This window comes from Chrysochloris asiatica, unplaced genomic scaffold, assembly GCF_000296735.1.
Source record: "Chrysochloris asiatica unplaced genomic scaffold, ChrAsi1.0 scaffold00039, whole genome shotgun sequence".
Classification (NCBI taxonomy): domain Eukaryota; kingdom Metazoa; phylum Chordata; class Mammalia; order Afrosoricida; family Chrysochloridae; genus Chrysochloris; species Chrysochloris asiatica.
The window spans coordinates 12,352,310-12,372,760 of record NW_006408557.1 but is presented as its reverse complement, the minus strand read 5'-3'; the positions used below and the strand labels follow the sequence as shown (position 1 = coordinate 12,372,760).

Sequence of the window (20,451 nt, the reverse complement as noted above, 5' to 3'; positions counted from 1 at the left end):
TGGAAGCAAAAAGTAAAATAAACCACATAAAAAATAAAAAACGAAAAACTGGGTAAGTATTCTGGATAGATGTAGCGTAGTAGTTACGAATCGGGCTGCTAACCTCAAGGTCGGCAGTTCAAAACTACCAGCAGTTCCGTGGGAGAAAGATGAGGCATTCTGCTCCCGTAAAGATTTACAGCCTTGGAAACCCTGTGCAGGGTCACTATGAGTCGGAACCGACTCCACGGTACTTAACAACAACAACAACACCTTGCCAAAGAAGAAACATGCTTAGCAAATAAGCATATGAAAGGTACTCAACATCATATAGGAGTCCTGATGTGGCGCTGTGGGTTAATGCGCCAGACTGCAAAGCTGTTTGAACTGCAAGGTCGTTGGTCCAAGCTCACCAGCTGCTCCTATGGGTCAGAATGTACAACATCATATGCCATTCAAAAAAAAAAAAAAAGCCTCCTTATAATCCTAAGGACAGAACTGCCCCATATGGTTTCCTAGGCAGTAATCTTTAGGGAAACAGACTGCCACATCATTCTCCTGCAGTTCAAACCTTCAATTTTTAATTAGCAGCAGAGAGCTTACTCTTCATGCCACAAGGATCTCTTCCACATATGTCATTGTTGTTTGTTGTTGTTGTTAATTGCCGTTGAGTCGATTCCGACTCATCGCGACCCTGTATATGGTTTCTAAGGAGCAACTGGTGAACTTGAACCACCGACCTTGCAATTCAAATAACTTTGCAGTCGGCTGCATTAGCCCACAGCCTGACGCCAGGCTTTAGTTAATAATAAAGTATCAACATCAGCTCATCAGTTGTAACGAATAAGCCACACGAGTGGTAGATACTAGCAATAGAAGAAAAATTGTACAGAGAAGGGTATGTGGGAAGTGTTTGTATTTTCTGCTCAATTTTTCTGTAAACCAAACACTATTCTAAAAAATAAACTGTATTTTTTAAACATAATAAATAAAAATACCTAATATAGTGCTTGATTGAGTCTTGGATTGGGGGAGGGTAACTAATTATAAAATGACATTTTATTTTGAAGGAAGCTTGAATGTGTGGAGGAAGGTAGAATCCCCACTGAATAGTTTTCATCTAGTCTAGATGGGTCTGGTGAAAGGAGATGGGATAAGATTCTTATGATTCAATAGTAGTTGTTTTCATGACTAATTGCTATTATCACAACTGTAAAGATAGAAGTTTTGTAACACAAAGAGGGAAGTAGTTAACCTTACATTCCAGGAACAGAGGACCCTAGAACTATCAAGGGAGAAGATAGTCTCATGGAAAGAAAACAACTGTGTGCTGGCGGCCAGGAGGCAGGCTTGCAGAATGTGCCCTTTGGTTGTTTAAATGATTATATATTTCTGAGTGTTTTGTGTACATCAAAAAATTAAAAAAAAAAAAAAACAACAGGAACTAGATGCAAATACTGTTGAATGATGATGATAGAAGGAATTTTAAGTATTGCAATGAAACGAAATACGATAGGATGAGTGCAAAACTGATATTCTCCCCTGTAAACTATCACTCAATTCACAATAAAAGCTTGTAAATAAATAAAAAAAGAACCACTTCGATGTTTTAGGTCATTTTCTTCTAGACTTATTCTAGCAGATGAATATAGCTTTGTGATTTAGAATTTTTGTTTGCCTCACTTAATGCATCTCCAGTGTGGGTAAATAATCTTAAAAATGTGATTTATAATGCTGCACAATCTGCATCATCTGGATGTAGCTGAATTAATTCAACTTTCTAGTTCCATTGGACATTTTGCTTGTTCTCAATTTTTTACTTTTGTTCTCAATTTTTTACTTTTAAAAATAATTAAGAATATCCTTATATATAATTAATTCTTTGTTGGTAATGCTGGTTTCTCACCAATGAGAAATTCATGGGAAGGGTTCTGAGTTCTTTTTCTGAGGTTTTTGTTACTTAACATTGACACAATATCCTATACTTCTTTAGCTTTAAAGTCATTCATGTGTGCTTGTATTTTATATAAAATGTGGTTCCTGGTTTATTTGATACTGAAATAAAATAAAGCTCCAATGTTTCTAAAGAGAAGAAACTAATTGCTTTTGTACTTTAAATGGTATATTGTGTGGGCCATTTAAGAGATGAGCTGGGAACAATTCTGTAAGGTATTTAATTTTCATTATATTTTCTAACTTTAGAACAGACCCTACATGTCAAATAAAACTCTACTCTACTTCTGAATTGTTTGGGGGAAAGTTGCCCCAATAGCCAAAGTGTGTTTTTTGTTTTGTGTACAGAGGGAATAGGATTAATCCTTGATATGAAGACTCCTTCCCTCTCAGTTGGCATTTTGAGCTACTACATCCATAAGTATAGGTCACATTCATCAAATTGTAGCAATTTATACTTGTTTCCTTTATCAGATTTCTTTATCTTCCTCTAGTTGAGTTCTGATCATCAAGCCATCAAAGCTAGGTCAAATGGGTACTATCTGCAAGTTTATATATTCTTGTGCGTCTCTCCTCACTTCATGTCAGCTGGACATTTCACGCTCAGATCTAGCCCTCTGTGGCTAGATCCTTGTCCATGGGCTTAGGAGTCTCAAGATCTCACCTAAAGTGTGTGTGTGTGTTTTGTTTTTGTTTTTTAATTAGAAAATTAGTTGGTTTTCTCTTTTATCCTATCAAACAAACCTTGGATAATCCACTCAATTATACTGCAAAATGCATTCTACAACTATCACCATGACCTTCTGTATTTGTTACCACAGTATTAACAAAACTTTGCCCCAAATACATCATCTAAGAAATACCTTGCGAGCTCATCTTTTAGTAAGAGATCAACAGCGTCTTTTACCGGGCTCTACAGAGAGGAGTCCTGGTGTGGCACCGTGGGCTAATGCTTCAGACTGGAAAGTCATTTGAACTGCAAGGTTGGTGGTTCAAGTTCACTAACTGCTCTTTGGACATTTCACACTCAGATCTAGCCCTCTGTGGCTAGATCCTTGTCCATGGGCTTAGGAGTCGATTCCGACCCATAGCGACCCTGTATAGGGTTTCCAAGGAGCAGCTGGTGAGCTTGAACCACCGACCTTGCAGTTCAAATGACTTTCAGTCTGACGCATTAGCCCACAGCATCACACCAGGATTATGTATATATATATATACATATATCCTGTGACTCTTGAGATTATCAGCCCCTGCAGTTACATGAGTCAGAAGAAGCTTTCAGCCTGACATCTGACCCATAGATAAGGAATTTGGCAGCCTCTACAACTGTATGAACCATTTCTGTTATATGGCAGGCTTCAGAAGTGAATGAATACAAGGTCAACAGGTAAAATGGCATGTTGCTGATTACTTTGAGAACTGCAGGCTGCTGACTCAAGTCCAAAGACATAGAGATCAGATGAAGAGTCAGATGTAGGATCCAGACCCATCAAAAATCAAGCAAGTTCTTCCCTAAAGTCCAATATGTTGGAAGCAGCCCACACCCCCCAAGGAAATATCCTTTCAATGGATTGGCTACTCATAATAGATCTCATCATGGAGATAATCACAGTATATTAGATGTCATCAAGCCACTCAAAACCCTGGCCTACTCAAGCTGATATACAACCTTAACTATCACAAACAGAGCGCTAGTTTTGATCTCTTTTTTAATAGTTTAGTTTTTGTTGTTGCTGTTGTTGAGAATACACACAACTGAACATATATAAACAATCCAGTGACATTGATTATAGTCTTTAAGTTGTACAACCATTCTCATCATCATTACGGAAGTTATTCCTTCCTATTAACATAAATTCACTACCCCCTAAGGTTCCTAGCTACTATTTGGAGTTGCTGTTGTCAGTTTGATGCCATACATATATAGATCTTAAGAGAGCATAATGACTCAAGGAAAATATTCTTTAGTAATTAAGCTAAACTATTGTTTGCCTTAAAAAAGACTTCAGGAAACACCTTTTGTCTAAGGTTTAAACACCTGTCCACAGGGTACTTCTTAGACAAAGGAATCTATTACCATGTTGTTGTTGTTGTTGTTAGGTGCTGACTCATAGCTACCTTATACACAATAAAATGAAACACTGCCCAGTCCTGTGCAATCCTCACAATTGCTGCTAGGTTTGAACCATTACTGCTGCCAGTGTCTGGTCCAGCTCACTGAGGGTTCTCTCTCTTTTTCACTAACCCTTCCCTTTACCTTTTCCAGGGGCTGGTACTCCTGATAATATAGCTGAAGTATGAGAGACTAAGTCTAGCTATCCTGGCTTCTAAGGAGCATCCTGGTTGTACTTCCTCTAACACAGATTCATTTGTATTTCTGGCAGCCCATGATACTTTTAATATTCTTCTCCAACACCGTAACTCAAATGCATCAATTCTCCTAAGGTCTTCCTTATTCATTGTCCAACTTTCACATGTGTATGAAGCTACTGAGGAGCTCTGATAGTGAAGTGGTTATGAGTCGGGCTGCTAACCTCAAGGTCAGCAGTTTGAAACTATCAGCCATTCAATGGGACAAAAATGAGGCTTTCTGCTCCTATAAAGATTTACAGCCTCAGAAATTCCAGGCAGACTGAGTCAGAATCAACTCCACGGCATACCACCACCACATTACACCATGAGGCTAGTGAAAATACCATGATTTGGGTCAGGCACACCTTAGTCCTCATACTGACATCTTTGCTCTTGAACACTTAAAGAGGTCCTGTGCAGCAGATTTCTAGACTGCTTCCTCCATGAGTACTGATGGTGGATTTGAGCAAAATGAAGTCTTTAACAACTTCAATCTTTTCTCCATTTATCTTGATGTTATTTTTTGGTCCAGTTGTGAGGATTTTTGTTTTCTTTATATTGAAGTACAACCTATACTGAAGGCTGTGGTCTTTGATCTAAATCAGTAAGTATTTAAAGTTCTCTTTGCTTTCAGCAAGCAAGGTTGTAATATCTGCATATCGAAGGTTATTAATGAATATCCCTCCAATCCTGATTCCATGTTCTTCATATAATCCAGTGTCTTGGATTATTTGCTCAGCATACAAATTGAATAAGTATGGTGAAAGAATACGCCTTTCCTGATTTTAAACCATTGAGTGTCCCCTTGTTCTGTTCAAATGATTGCCTTTTGGTCTATTTACAGGTTCCTTGTGAGCACAATTAAAATTTCCGGAATACTCATTCTCGGCAATGCTGTGCATAGCTTGTCGTCATGATCCACACAATTGAAAGCCTTTGTGTAGTCAGTAAAGCACAGGTAAACATCTTTCTGGTGTTATCTGCTTTCAGCCAAGATCCATTACCATAAGGACTGCTAATGTTTGCCTTCAAATTTCCCTGCCAAATTTGGGACAAGAAGCAATATTTTTCTGAAAAGAAATAGTTGCATCAAATAGTTACATCAATGATTCCATTCTCTTTATGAACTAGAGTATATTGGGGGCTTACATCTCTCTTTATGAACCGTTTGAGTGATGTAAGCCCAAAAATATACTCTATGTGTTCTTTCAACCATAAATAAAGATTTAAAATTCAAGCAAAAGTGAGATAGGCCGTAGTAACTTTCAAGGTCTACAACTCCTATAAGCCTGAAGGTTGCCACAGGTTTTACTGCATATCTAATGATATTTTTTTGGAGCTTACCCATAGGTCCAGGAGAGTAAGTTTGGAGAGGCATTGTTTGTGGCCAGCACCTAAGGTTTCTTGCTATTGTTAAGCACTTTTGAGTCATTTCTGACTCACAACAACCTTGAGAAGCTGATGGCTTTGAACTACTGACCTTGTGCTTCACAGTCCATTGTTTGTCCTATAGCACCACACTAGGAGTCCACCACTTAAGGGTAAAAAGTGCATTTTATAACTCCTTTTCCCACATGTTGAATAAATTCCTTCTCCCCATCCCTACCCCATATTCACTCTCCACTTCTCTCTCAACAGCATCATTTTTCGACTCTTAACAGTCACCTAAGGACAGTTATCCACAGAACACAAACCCAGCGCAACTTATAATAGTGAAGTCAAATGCTTATGGTTTTCCCTGCAGTGGGGCAACATTTTTCATCTCTTATTTTCCTTGACCAAATGGAAGATGTCATTCAGGGAACCCCAAGTGTTTTGAAGATGAAAAGGAAGGTAGGGGGCCAGGCTCAGTGCTTATTAACCACAGAGAGAATTTGGTTCACTTCAAGAAATAGTAAAGTAATGGCATGGAAGAGAGAATGATTCTTAATGAGTTCGTGTGAATAAATGTGAGATGACCAGCCTGGGGACATGCAGCATTGTCTTCACTTCTAAGGCTCTCTTCTGAAAGAGGAAAATGAAGCAATTGTACTCTATTACAACACAGTATTTGCCTCCCTTTCCTGAAGCACACAGTGCTGCTCAGATGGCATTGCCCAGTGCCAGGGTTGCCTCTATATTGATGCATCTGATATAGTAACCATCTCAGATCCAAGTGAACTACTCCACTTCCTCCCCTCCTTCAAAAGTATATAAATAAATAAATCTTCCCCTTAGAGCCAGGCTATCCCACCCTTAAATTCCACCCACTCGTGAAGACGAGCATCTTCAGCTTTCAAATGCCATCTTTCTCAGGTCAGATATAAGTATCTACGACCTGGAAAATAAATAGCCTGTGAAAAAAGAGGAAGGCAGAAGCAAGGAAACAGAAAAGCTACTGAAATAAAGCCAAAGATTGCTTGTAATCCTGGACAGGTGGCAACTTGGCACAAGCGAAGGACACACTCAAATTACTTTCTTCCTGGGCTACACAGAGCTGAATCCCTTCTCACAGCACCTCTCAATCGGGAAGGGGTGTGTACAGAAAGAGGAGCCGCGACCTCCCGTGAAGTCGTGCTATCTAGTGTAAACGCGGTTTCACACATAAATAACGTGCCACATCTGGCCCTTTAGTTTTATGGCGTCTTAGCGACCGAGCAATTTATAGATGGCGACCTTGTTAAACAGCAGCCTGAGCTCTCCAAGAGCTACAGGGCCCAGGCCCTACTGGGGGCGGGGAGGAGTAAGGCAAAGGAGAGGCCTGGGTCCAGTTCCGAGAGGCACACTGGTCCAACGATTTGGGGAAGGGGTTGAGCACAGTGGAAGCCCTCCCCGATCCTCGGCAGCAGGCCATTGGCAGCTGAAAGAGCCATTGAAGCCCAAGTGTGTTTGCGCTCATACCCAATTTATTACCGCTGAACATATGGCCAATATTTTGACTCACGTCAGTAGGGCAAGGAAAACAAACAGAGCGCGCGGCGCGTGGGGCGGCCCCTCTGTCCGCCAGGGTTTCGCAGCAGCCTCAGACTGGTCGGGAGGGGGAGCGCCCGAGTTCCGCACTGTCCGAGACTTGCCAGAGGGAGCTGCGGGACCTGAGCATACTGCGCTGGCTCAGGTGAGCATTCCGCGCGCTGCCTACAGGGAGAGGGGCCACAGAATGGGGACGCCAGAGCAGCAATTGAATCCCGTTCGGCGATCGGGAGCGGGAAGTCGGGCGTGCACACCCAGGTCCTCCTATCCGACCCGCGCGGGGCACCTCGACTGACCTACAAAGATGGGGGCGCGCTCTAGACCCGGGTTCCTAGGCGGTCTGTCCTGCTAGAAACACCCTCCCCGTTCCCCAGCCAGGTTCCCGACCTGCCCTGCCCGAGTCGCCGACTCGAAAGCAGAATCTGGGCGAGGCGGGGTGGAGCCGTCCAGCGCCTAATATTTGGGGAAAGTTTTCCTGCCTCCAAACGGGGCGCCGAACGCGGCGCACTTGCCGCCGCAGTCCGGGACCGGGAACCCCGAGGCTGGGAAAGTGCAGGGGAACCGAGAGTAAAAGGAGGCTGTACCAAGTCGCCACCAACCCCACCCGCCCAGAGCTCCGCGACGTTGCTTCCCGCCCCGCCCAAGAGGGTGCGCGGTGGGGGAGGGGCGAGGCCAGGATCCCGGTGGGGGCGGACTAGATAAAGACGCGCCTGGAAAGGGAGCCGGGCTGCTGCAGCTACGACGGGGAGAGGGAGTAGGAGCGGGCGCGGTTAGCGCCTCGCCAGCCCCTCCCCACTGCCTGGTGCCTCCCGCTTGTCTGCAGCCGGGCGGCGGTCAGGAGAGCCCGCCCAGCACCCACCTCTACCCTGTAAGTGTCTCCGGTGGGCCTCGCGGAGGGTTCTGAAGTCGGGATGAGACGAGTCCCCTAGGTAAATTGTAAATAGCTGTTTGGGATTCTCTGGGAATCCATAGGGATTCTCCTCCAGTGGAACCGGAACGCGAAGCAGGGGGAGGGGGAGGAGGGAAAGTGACAGGAATCACGGGTAGCAAGATCCCAGGACGGGGACCCTAGCAATGGACAGGGGTCGCTAGGGAGCGGCTCAAACACGGAGTTTGGAAGGCAGTGCCATACAGCCAACCAGACAGTTCTCATTTGCGTCGGTAGAGATCGCCAGAGGATCAGAAATGAACCTCAGTGGGGTCTGCGGAGGTCCATGGAGGTGTCCACAGTGCTCCACTGCTACCACACCCCCATCTATCTGCAAGAAAGCCCTTTGACGCACATTCTCGTCCTTTTTTCTTTTTTTTTTTCCCTCCGGCGTTCGGGGAGTAGGGGTGGGTGGTTGTGGGCCTATGGTACCGAATTTTAAGAAGTCCAAAAGAGATCTCTAAGAGCCCACTAGATGCTCCAGGGCACGCGCGGGCCCATTCCTTTCTGAGCAGGACTCAGTCTTTCATAGCCCAGGCTGAGAGTTCGGCTACCTTACGCCAGGCCCGGGAGGACTACATTTCACATCAGCCGGCCAATCCAGCTTTAAGTGCTCAATGCCAACCCGGAGGAAAGGCTGCTTGTTTTTAGAAGCCTTGTGGAAATGATTTTGTCACGTGTTAAAAAGTAAATTCAGATAAGAAAGTGATTTCAGCACTGTGTTTCCTTGAGAAGCCAAAATCTACCGAATTTAGATCGTCCTTATCAGAGGTAGGTTGGGCTTGGCTGGAAGAATGTTCCTGAAGGCGAGACTGACTACTCGTAATCTCATTGTAACATATTTAATCATTAGAGCAGTGTGAATGAATAAAGCAAAGGGGTTAGGGGGTGGCGCTTGGTTCCCCAATAAACTGGTGATAATGGATTGGCTGGGACAGGCTCTCTGGCCCGAGGGGAGCTTAAAGCTGCGGTTTTTGAAGAAAATATTGGTGGAAGGCTGGTTCCATTTTGTAGCGCGCCTCCAGCCACATTTTGTGTTCAATTTAACAACCATGAAAGTTAAACGGATTTTCTCGTCTTTTATTTTATTGCATGCATTTTAAAAGATCTCATTAAAGTACATTTATCAAAGTCCTAACATATGCCCACGGGGTCTTATGTGGCATACAATGAGGCTGATTAATAGAAAGAGAAATCCTAATTTCTATTACAATTTATGTCCTTAGGCGATGTTTGCTTTTTTTTTTTTTTTTAAGAAAGATAATTGGGGAAGTGTTGTACATTTCACCTTAAAAAATGTATAGAAATAGGCAACGTGGCTCACTCAGATGCCTGCATCCTGCACCCACAATAATTTTGTCAGTGACTCCAAACTCTGACCCAACAGTTTCTCCTTGAGTTGGTAGGACTATATAGGAGACACCCACTCATTTTTCCGTTCCTAGGGTGATTTTAAGAATTAACACCTACAATATTGACTCCTCTCAAAAGAAGAGGGAGAAAGAAAAGAGTTGGTTATGTTTTCCTTTACCTACACACTAACCCCTGCTTTCTGGCCCATCTCTCCAAAGGCTGTGAGTCTCTCATGCCCGAGATCTGAACATCATGTTCTGCCTACTCCCCCCCCCCACCCAAAAAAAAAAAATTACACCTTTGGGCACCTCCAATCCAGTTGCTCCACTCTGAAGCCTGTAGGAAGAAGGATTTTCCAACTGGCAGTTGGTGCAACCCCAAACACTCCTGATTTTCTGTTTTCTGGTTAGGAAAGACTCTCCCTCCTGTGAGATGATATGCCCAAACCTCACTTCCTGGTTTCCTTCATCTAGGACACCAAAGCTGCTCCCCAATCTTCCACTGAAGCCACCCTCTCAGTCATTTTGGAGGTGGGTATTTCTAAGTTGAGCATCTTTATCACCACACTCAGAGGCCAGATTGGGTGGTATTTTTCTTCATCATTGATTTCCAGTGCATGCCACACTCTGAGTCTCCAACCCAAGATAAAATAAACCTTCCCCGGTGACAAAACCTTTTGTGTTCAAGCTGCTAATCCTCACTGGAGCAGGAAGGTGTAACACTCTTTGTTTCAGGAGTGAATGAAGACAAACGCTTGCACCTTGGCACTAACCAGACAATAAACTAATCCACTTGAAGGTTGTTATCTGAGATGGGCTGTGTGGAGGCTGAACGCTCAGCCCCGCATACTGTACCAGGGAAGGAGTTTCTTTTCAACCCCTTTTCATTCCAAAAAAGAAAGAAAAGAAATAAAGTCAAACAAATAAGTGTTTCCAAATAAAGGGGAGAGACCTTGTATTTTTAATGATTAGAAGCGCTTTTGTGGATGGAGAGGGTGAGGGGTGCCGTCAAGGGCTGTGTAAGCTTTGGGCTCCTCAAGGCCGCCACCACCTTTAGAGCAGCCCCCAAGTTGCCCCCCACCCCCACCCCAGGACTTGAGCTGCTGTGAACTCCTCCGTTGGAGAATGCATCCACCCTGCAAGCTATGGCTAGCTTGAAAAGGGTAGGCTGTAAGCAAGATATCTTCAAAGAGAGCCTCAAAACCCAGAAAAGAGACGTGTGTAGTGCTCCCTAGGATACCCACTTCATCCACAGGATGAAGGATCCCATGTGTGGGGTCTGAAACACCAAGGACCCCATGTGTGGGATCTGCAAGACTTCTCCCCTCTTTCCCAAAGTACCCCCTTTCTTGCCTTATTTACTGCTTTTTATAGCTCATCCCTCCCCCACCTTCTTCCTACCCCCAACAGGTGGCATACAGCCTAAGTAAGGAAAGTGGAAGCTAGGGATGCAAGCACATCAGAAAAGGCGTTCCTATTTGAGCTACCTAGGAAAGTAAACAGGTAAACACTGGGCTGCTTTGGAGGGCCACTTGTCCTGGAGTGGGACCACTTAGCCTGTGTACATTCACCTCCCCTCCTGGGCCTCGCAACGATTGTTAGCTCACTCAGCTCCATCACTACCCCTTTGGTGGCCTTCTCCCCAGAGAGTTTCAATGTCCCCTAGAACCCAGTGGCAGCTCTCTCCAGAAAGAAAAGTTCTTTACCTGGTTCCCCCACTACCCTTGGGGCTTGTAGCCAGCTTCCTTTGTTCCCATCCCAAAACTGAGAAAAAAATTTGATACAATTGAAGAGATGTGTAAGAGGCATGGAACCCTAATACTGAGACTAAAGAAAGGGGCATAGGTAGAGATCAACTACTCAGCTGACCCATACAGAGGTGAGTGGTGTTGGAGATACCAAAGAGATACTGAACCGGTCTCTGGCCAGAGTACACTGGGACCAGAACTTAGCAGCACCACTTCAACATCATCCCCCTAGTTTGTGACAGATGGAGAAGGCCAATGGTAAAGGGCTCACAAGCCTGCTGAGCCTAGCAACACAGCCAAAACCCCACACCAGACTTGATGGAATGGAGAACACTTACCTGTTTTGGCTACAAGATGAGGCCTGGATATAATTATTGAAAAATCCCCAGTTAGGGAGACTAAGACTAGAACAAATAGAGCTGAAATTTTGCAGGTGGACACTGATATGTTTTCCGACCTGACAGCGTGTGAATTGTAGGACATTAGTAGAAGACTCTTGGGAAGGAACAGAAGTAGGGGTTGGGACTTCTGAGCTGGTGAGTGTGGATCTAGCCAAATATGAGCTCTCTGGCTATACCGTTAACAAAGCGGTCTCAGCACGCAACAACCTGTTTAATTGAGGTGGAAAATGCGCTCTTGGCGTCTGGCCCCTCGGTCTTCCAGCAGCAAGTCCATTGCCCAAGATCAGAGCTAAACTAGAACACACATGCTCTCAGCACTGGACTTGCCCCAGGCCACCAGCTTGGCGCAGACTGGCTACTTAGCAGTGTTCTCAGACTACTCCCGGAGGACAGACTTTTCATGATCTTCCTCTAACAAACCCAGTTTCTCCCCTTCAATTACGGGCTTCCCAGCGGTCTCCCTGCGCCTTTTCAATTGCAAATGTCAGCGCTTTGGAAGCAGAGGCGGGAAGCGCAGGGGCAACGAAGCGTCAGGGAAAATGGACTTGCGAGGTCCCTAGAGAGAGAGACTGAGCGCGCCCTAGCCAGGACGTTGCTCTCTTCAGTTCCCTCGGCCCAGCTACCCCAAAGTCAGGAGGGGAAAATAACTCTAGCAAGGGCTGGGGAACAGGGGGCGGAGCCCCCCGACGGTGGCCTGCTGGGAAAGTGTGGCCCTGCAGGTACTCCTAGAGGGCACCCTTCCAGTTGAGGTAAGGAAAGGTTTCAGTTGATTGAGAGCTTGAGGCTGGCGCCAGACAAGCTGGGCCTTTGTGGACTTGGCTGGGATATCTTCAGTGAGTCTTTGTCAGTAGCCCCATTCCAAAGATTAATTCCCAGGAGCATGATTTCTGCAGGAAAACAGCTGCCTCTTTCTTAGGTGTGCTATACACCTTGAAGCCATGGCCTTAGGAGAAGACAGGATCAACATGAGCATACTGATTAGATTTTGAGAATAAACGCCATAGAGAAAAGGGAGAATTTGGGAACTAAATGGAACTAGTGGCTTCGAAATAAACTTCTAGAAGCTTGCCCTTACACCTAAGATGACTCTGGGAAAATGAAAAACGAGGTACTTCTTGCCAGAGAATCCCTTTCCCACCAAATCAAGAATTAACCTGGCTGAACCAGACTGTTGCAGCCCCATCCGTGAAGCCTGCCCTGCTCTTCAAGAGAGCTTCCCTTGGGGACAGAGGGATAAGAGGAGGGACAAAAAGAAGGTCGTTTCTGTAGTGTTTGGACGGAGGAACTTTTTCTCTCCAGCTATTTATTTAGCAACTGGGTAACAATGACCTGGACAGTCTCACCCCCACTCATCCCTGAGCCAAACTCTGAGCCTCCCCGATTTTTGTAACGCCAACTTCCCTCCTCAAGACAGGGTAAAACAGTGAACTCCCACGTGAAAGGGGGAGGGAGAGGCAACAGGGAGAGAGGCTGAGAAAGACAGAAGCAAGCAAGCGAGAAAGAAAAAGTCTGAAAAGTAATGGGTTCTAGGAACACGATTCACACCAGTTTCCAATTCTTGCAGAGAAAGGGGGAGAAAAAGGGGGAGGGAGACAAAAAGGAGAAGGAAAAAGAGAGGAATAGAGGAGCGTCGACATGAAGGGGTTTCCTTAATATTGTGGACGGATTCAGAAATGAATGAAGAGATAGTCCATTGAAAAGGGTTGAATGCCATGACAACTAGGAACAACCTTAGATTTATTCCAAACAGTTAGGACACATTGAAAGAGAGCGTCAATCATGTATTATTTCGCCGCTGAAATAAATGCAAAAACCGAGCCGGGACAAAGGCTTCCAACGGGAGCGGGACATTTGTCTACATTTCGCTCATTGTCCGCAGCTTAGCAATCGGTTTGTATTTGTGTTTGCCCGGGTCCGACCACCCAGGACGCGCCGCCGAGGGGCTCGCTCTAACCTGAGCCATTGTCACCCACGTCACATACTAGGGCCGAAGGACTGCGGAAAGCCGCTGAGCGGCTAGGGGAAAAGCGCCCTTGCCGGGCCCTGGCATCCCGGGGACGGAGGTAGCCACCACTGCTCTCGAAGAGGTCAGGGCATCCGCGCGTTCCCTTAGGCTCGCCCTGAGATGACCCAACCAAGGGAAGAGATGGAGAGGGAGACTTGGACGCCACAGGCAGCCTTCTCTGTCCTTCCCGCCCCCAGGCAAAGCAACTTCCTAACGCTAATCCAGCATCAGGTAGCTCCTCGCGATAAAACTGAAAGCTGGAAAAGCAGGGGGTGGGGAATGCAGCGCTAGTCCTCCCCAGTGCCAAAAATAAGTAAATAAATAAGCAGCTCTACCCCGGAAAGTTCGCTTCCCAGAGTAGGAGAGTTTGAGCACAAACCTTACTCAGGCTGAGAACCTGGAGCGCCTTCTCCGAACGCGCCCCTAGAGCGCCTAAAGGAGCCGAAATAAAAGGCCTCGCGTGGGAAAGGAAAGCTCGAGAAGACGCGCAGCCTAGTCCGCTCCTGCTGCGATCCCCTCCCCCGCAACTTTCGGGTTCCTCAACCCGGCGTGAGACTCAACGCCCCCTGCAACTCCTCCCCTTTCTCTTCCCGCCGCTCCCCGAAGAGCTAGCGGAGGGAGAAAAAGGGATAATAGAGGGCAGGCGGGGCGCGCGGCGACTGGGCCTCCCTTCCCGCTGACCCGCAAACTGCTCCTGGTCCGCAATGGCTAGCAGAGCCTGCAGTCGGTGAAGTTGGGCCGGATCGAGTCCAAGTTAGGGCTACCAAAACGGCTTCTCCCAGAGGCCGGCAAAGCTGAAAGTGAGCTGTGCGTCTTCCTCTGCCGCGAAAAAAAAAAAAATGGGAGTGGGGTGAGGGCGGCGGAGTGGAAAAAATACCTGAGTTTTTACCTAATAAAGGGCGGCTGGCTGGTGCGGGGTGGGGGTGCTCAGGGGACGAAGGGGGAACGCTTAGTACTGTTGAGGCCCTTTCCTGGGTCTCGGGCTCTTAGGTGCTAACTAGAATCAATTACTTGCCTTGTCATTTCTAGTACTCATCCTTAAGCCTCAACCAAAATATTGACCTAAGGAGGCTTACAGAAGTTGGGCTCTTGCCATTTGAACCGGATCTTGTTTAGGGAACCACCAGTGAGGGGAAGGAGAAATTTCCTCGGCTCAGCCTTCTATCCCTCCCCCTTTTCCAAACGCTCCACAAATCGCCAATTTTCCGGCTTGCTGGGGGGTGGGCGCGGAGGCAGGGAGGTGGAAATAGAGAATGTTGAAGAGGGCTTTCCCCCCCTTCTTCTGGTTTATGCTTTGCCCCCCTTTATTTTTAAAGATGCAATTTATTAAAACGGCCCTTTCAAGTGTGTGGACTCTTGAACGTTGCGGTGGTCCTTTGTATGTAAATACTGGGTGGAAAGAAAAAAAAAAAGAAAGAAAGAAAGACTCGCCCCGTCTTTGCAATTAATTGACACGTTACACCTCTCATCTTGCTCTAAAGGGCTGTTGGCTGGGAGCGCAGAGCTCCCCAAAACCCACAATTTCACATCTGCAAATACAGTCTTCATCCACTTGACTCCCAAGACCCGCCCACACGTGGCCAACCTTCCCGTTTTTTTTTTTTTAATGTCTCTCCCCCCCCTTTATCCACCCTTCTCTTACTCCCTCTCTTGCTCTCCCTCCCTCCCCGCTTCTTCCCTCCCTTCCTCTCTTCTCCCCCTCTCCCCCCTCTCCTCAGGTTCGTGAGTGGAGCCCAGCCTTATATGGACTGATCGCTCGGGCAATGGCACATTTTTTCCTCGCCACCAGCCGCCACCGAGCGCGGAGCGGCCGCTGGAGTCCGCGCTAACGCCGCCTTGGCACCCCTCCTGGAGTTATAACTTCTTCCCGGACTTGCAGCGCTGGTCACGAAGGCCTCCAGGCGCCCTCCGGCTGTTTCTGTGTAGCTGCAGGGAAATTCAGAGACATTGGACTGGGCTTTATTTCTCCTCCGCCACTGTTTGTTTTTGTTTTGTTTTTTAATAATTATCTCAACAATTAAGGTCCCCTCCCCCAGTCGCCCTCCTCGGTCTCCCCTTGCCCTCCTGGGCTGGGGAGCGCCACGAATCGACCAAGTGAAGTTACAACTCTGCGGCATAAATTGCGGGGGTTGAGCCATGTCTTTGACCAACACAAAGACGGGGTTTTCGGTCAAGGACATCTTGGACCTGCCTGATACCAATGATGAGGAAGGCTCGGTGGCCGAAGGCCCAGAGGAAGAAAGCGAGGGGTCTGAATCCGCCAAGAGGGCCGGACCGCTGGGGCAGGGCGCCCTGGACACTGTGCAGAACCTGCCTCTGAAGAATCCATTCTACGACAGCAGCGACAACCCATACACACGCTGGTTAGCCACCACCGAGGGCCTCCAGTACTCCCGTAAGTAGCGAAACTTCGCTTCGCGGTCGTCTCCACTCCAACTGCCTTAGACAGGGCTGAACGCTGGGGGAGAGGGAAAGGAGCGTTTTAAGCCCGAATGTCACACCCCAGTCTTATAGAAAGGTTGAGCACGCATTTAGAATGTCCTAACTCTTTTCTCCTGGCCAAGACACCCTAGTCCTGGAAAGAGACTTGGTCTCATATATTTTCCCACGTAAGGAATTAGGAGGAAGGGGGCGGGGTACTGGGCCTGAAGACTCAGCGGAGGGGAGCAGGGGAGAGGCTCCAAGACACCTGGAACCTCCTAGACTTTCCTGGAGTTCTGGAGCCAGATCTGAATAGGGTCAGGGCAGGAGAGACTAGAGGTACCCTAGGCCGCTTACCCTGCCTCAATGCTTTGTGCAGTTCGGAGGGTGTCGAAAGAGCTCAAAGGCAAAATAACAAAACAGTCCTCCACCCCCACCGCCGGGGGAAAAAAAGCCCTGCTTTAAATGGCCAAGTCGATCTGTGTCAGGATTGTGGAGTTCTGTTTTGATCTGGTTTTCTTTTAAAAATCTTCCCCCATCTCTCAGGAGAGGAAATCGTTTAGGGGATCCCAAGTCCTGACCCCGAGATGATCTGCTCCGAGATCCTCTCCCCTCAAATCCGCACCCACACTGTGTGAACCTCTAGAAAAACAATATCAAAACCCCCACCCTTACCATCTCTCCTCTTACCCCTTGTGGGCCTCGACGTATTCACCAACTGTGAAGCTGGGCGAGGGTCACGGCAAGAGTAACGGGGCAAAAAGCCAGGGCACACAGCCAAGGATCTGGGGTGCATAGGGTCTAGGTCAGTAGGCGCGCGGCCTCCAGGCGCCTCACGCGCTTCTCTTTCCTCCAGTGCACGGGTTGGCGACCGGCGCGGCCCCCCAGGACTCGAGCTCCAAGTCCCCAGAGCCTTCGGCCGACGAATCACCGGACAATGACAAGGAGACCCCAGGTGGCGGGGGGGACGTTGGCAAGAAGCGGAAGCGGAGGGTGCTCTTTTCCAAAGCGCAGACCTATGAGCTGGAGCGACGTTTCCGGCAACAAAGGTACCTGTCGGCCCCGGAGCGCGAACACCTGGCCAGTCTCATCCGCCTCACGCCAACTCAGGTCAAGATCTGGTTTCAGAATCACCGCTACAAGATGAAGCGTGCCCGGGCCGAGAAAGGTATGGAGGTGACGCCCTTGCCCTCACCGCGACGAGTGGCTGTGCCCGTCTTGGTCAGGGACGGCAAACCGTGCCACGCGCTCAAAGCCCAGGACCTGGCAGCTGCCACCTTCCAGGCGGGTATCCCCTTTTCGGCCTATAGCGCGCAGTCTTTGCAGCACATGCAGTACAGCGCCCAGTACAGCTCGGCCAGCACCCCCCAGTACCCGACAGCACACCCTCTAGTACAGGCCCAGCAGTGGACTTGGTGAGCGCCGGCCTGCCGAGACTCAAGGCCCCAGGCTCAGGCCCCACCCCGGCGGCGGCGGCGAGGAGGACTCGGTCCTTATTGTGATTATTATTATTATTATTACTATTATTATTATTATTATTGCTATTACTCTGGAGTCGAGTTGACTCGGCTCCTCTCGGGAGATTCTGGGAGGCAAGTTGCCTAAGCCTCGTTGGAGCGGCAAATTCTATCTCTCGGCTCTGCTTGGTCCCTCTCTTCTGTGAACCTTTGGAGAGGGCTGAATTATAAACCGTGTTTACAGAATGTTTGTGCAGCTTCGCTGTTTTTGCCTCTCCTAGAACGGACCAAACCGTCCTAGCGTTACCGTTGTCACTTAAAAACGGGAGAAACCACCATCACTACCCTACGGCTCCCTTTCGTGAATTTTGTAAAGTATGTTTGTGTGAGTAGCAATATTGTCAGTTGTCTTCTTCGAAAGCAAGTGGAGAATACTTTTTAAATATAGATGATTTTGCTTTTTTGTTGTTGTTTTAAATAAGACATTGCTAACTATTTATGGCCATGTAAACATTATGACAACTGGTGCCAGATTTCGCTTTTCGTTGTAAATATTGGTTGGTGATTGTTGCCAAAATGACCTTCAGGACGGCCTTTTCGGCCTCGGAGCCCAATTCCTTTCTTTGTGGTTTGTTTTATGTTTGGGTGACCGCTTTCTGTTTTAAATTTTGTTCAGTGCAAATATTTCTCAAATATGAAAGAGGAAAATATGTGTAAGCGAGAAAACCCTTGCCGCTTCCTCCGGGTCCTGAGGCCCGGAACTTGGAGCTCAGCAGTTCCCTGCGGTTCCTCAAGAGCGCCGGGCGCTGGAAGCTTTCGATTTTTTAAAAATAAGAATTTTAATAAAAATACTGTGCTTAAAAAACCCAGCCAGCCCTCCGGTTTGTCTCATTGTCGCCCTTCGCCTGGCTGGAGGCCTCGGGCAGGAGCTAGGCCAGGCCGCACGCTGCGCTCCTCTCCGCTCTGCGCTTCCTCTCCAGGCGAGATCAGCCCCGAGAACTGGACTGAAGGGTCTCCTGTGGCAAGGCTTGCCAAGATCCAGAAGGGGAGGAAGGGGTACACTGTGCCTCGAGCCTGTAGCCTGTGAACTATCCCACGGGCCTCCGGTCCTCTCTGCGGCTTTGCCCGGGTCTCGCGAGCTGTCTGAACCTGAGGCGGCAGTGGCTGGACGTGGGAGGAAAAGTGCCTTTGGGAAACGCCAAGACTTAGAGAGGAAGCCCCCCTCGCTCGCCCAAATCTACGAGTGGCTCCTTCAGTCTGAGAAGCTGTTGAAGCCACTACACTTGATGACTTTCACTTTGTTGCATTTGATTTACCTCACTCTAAGAAGGGGGGCAAGGTTAAGGCTGGCCAGCTTTTTCTGTACTCCTCACCCCTTTCAAAATCCAAGGCCTAGGAGGGGCACCGAGGCTCGAAGTGGGCGGGGTGAGGTTTTGGCTACCAAAAGGAACGTGCGGACTTGCGCTGGGGGTGAGGGAAGTGCTGCTGCGCTCCCCGGTACACACAGCGGTTCTTTGCCGAGCCAGGGAGACTGGGCTTGAGCCAGTGACGGTCACTGCAAGCCAAGCCTTCTCTCCTCATCGGCCCCTTCTTGCTGGTTTTCCAGCCCTCTCTCTCCTGCCAGGATCCGGCGCCTTGTCTTCTCCCCCCGTTTGGCGGAGCAGGGCTGGAGGAATTGTTAGAAAGTTGGGAGGTGGGATGGAGTGCCCTGACCTCCAAGGCTGAGGAGTTAGCGGGAAAGTGAGTAAGTAGCTTGGTTCCTCGAGGAGGGCGGGCGATCGGTCCTTTTCCAATAGGGAACCGATTCCATTCGGCGCTAATCCCTGGGAATATATCCCCTCAATGTATGCAGGTGTACATTTGGCTGCATCGGGAAGCGTCTCGGAACCCGCAAACTGGGGTGTGGGGGGTATCTTCCTTATTGGCCTCTCCAATTTCAGGAAATACCCAAGTTCTGCAGGCCAGAGTCCAGCGAGCGCTATGAGACTCCCTGGAATTGAAAGTAGCTTCCATTCGGAAATTGTATCACTCGTTGTCTCCGGAACTCCACCATCAGGGTTGGGGGTGGGGGTGAGGAAGGGGGCAAGGAGGCGACGCAAGGGAGCGGACTCAGCTGACTTTCTTGCTCCTTCTAATGTGATGATCACATTTAACTCAATATCTAAAGCAAACATGATTATCGGTGTGACCAAATCTGCGCGTCAATAGCACTCAGCGCAACACGCTCAGGACCTGATTACCCGGTATCACCGCATCGCGCGCCCGCCCCTGGATAATTGAAGACTCCAGACTCTTTACAAGATCTAGCTAAACATCTTTTCCCATCTCCAGTTTAGCCAAGTGGTAGAGAGAGATTTTTCTAAATGCTAAAAATCTCCTTTTGTTCTCCACATTAGCTTGGAAACGTTTGGGAGTTTTTCTACCTGTTTTCAAAGGCCAGCTAATATTCCCCAAATCGTTTGTTGTGCAGTAATGAAATGTGGTTTGTCCTGGCCCCAACCACACTATGTCCCACCGAGAAAACGTTTGTAGTGAAGCTGTCAGAAGGGACTCTACACTGTATCAGGCTTCAAGAGCTCAAGAATGCTCGCAGAAGCCGGACTTGAATTCTGGAAAGGAAGGGGCGTCAACAAGGATCTGCACTCTCGCTAGGTTCCCAGTGCTCCTAGAAGGCGCTTTTAGGGTAGTGGCCAGCCTGTAGGCCTGCAGTCTGGGTGTGCAGTCGCGCGCCGGGCGGGGAGCTGGGAAGTGGGTCGGCGCCCGCCTGTCTCTGTCCTCTGGTCCCCATGGAGTCAATAAAAGTGCCCACAGAGCCCTGTGCAGCCCTAACCCCAACGCCCTGGGAGCGCACCCGGCGAGGGGGCCGCTTTGGCAGTCTATCTTCGCCCAATCTACTGCGGGTAGCA

At 48.1% G+C, this 20,451-nt stretch overlaps 1 protein-coding gene across 1 annotated transcript; it reads left to right on the top strand.

Annotated features, from left to right (window-relative positions):
- Positions 1-15,776: 15,776 nt before the first annotated feature.
- NKX2-2 (NK2 homeobox 2) lies at positions 15,777-17,527 on the top strand. Its single transcript, XM_006860653.1, has 2 exons — positions 15,777-16,062; positions 16,945-17,527. The coding sequence occupies exons 1-2, from the start codon at positions 15,804-15,806 to the stop codon at positions 17,505-17,507; spliced, it is 822 nt and encodes a 273-aa protein (XP_006860715.1). The 5' UTR covers positions 15,777-15,803; the 3' UTR covers positions 17,508-17,527.
- Positions 17,528-20,451: the final 2,924 nt, after the last annotated feature.

What these genes read in the sequence shown, in the direction of transcription:
- NKX2-2 (XM_006860653.1), top strand. Translation starts at nt 15,804, where the DNA reads ATGTCTTTGACCAACACAAAGACGGGGTTTTCGGTCAAGGACATCTTG. An exon ending in CGAGGGCCTCCAGTACTCCC is followed by an intron (nt 16,063 to 16,944) that starts GTAAGTAGCGAA and finishes TCTTTCCTCCAG; the next exon opens with TGCACGGGTTGGCGACCGGC.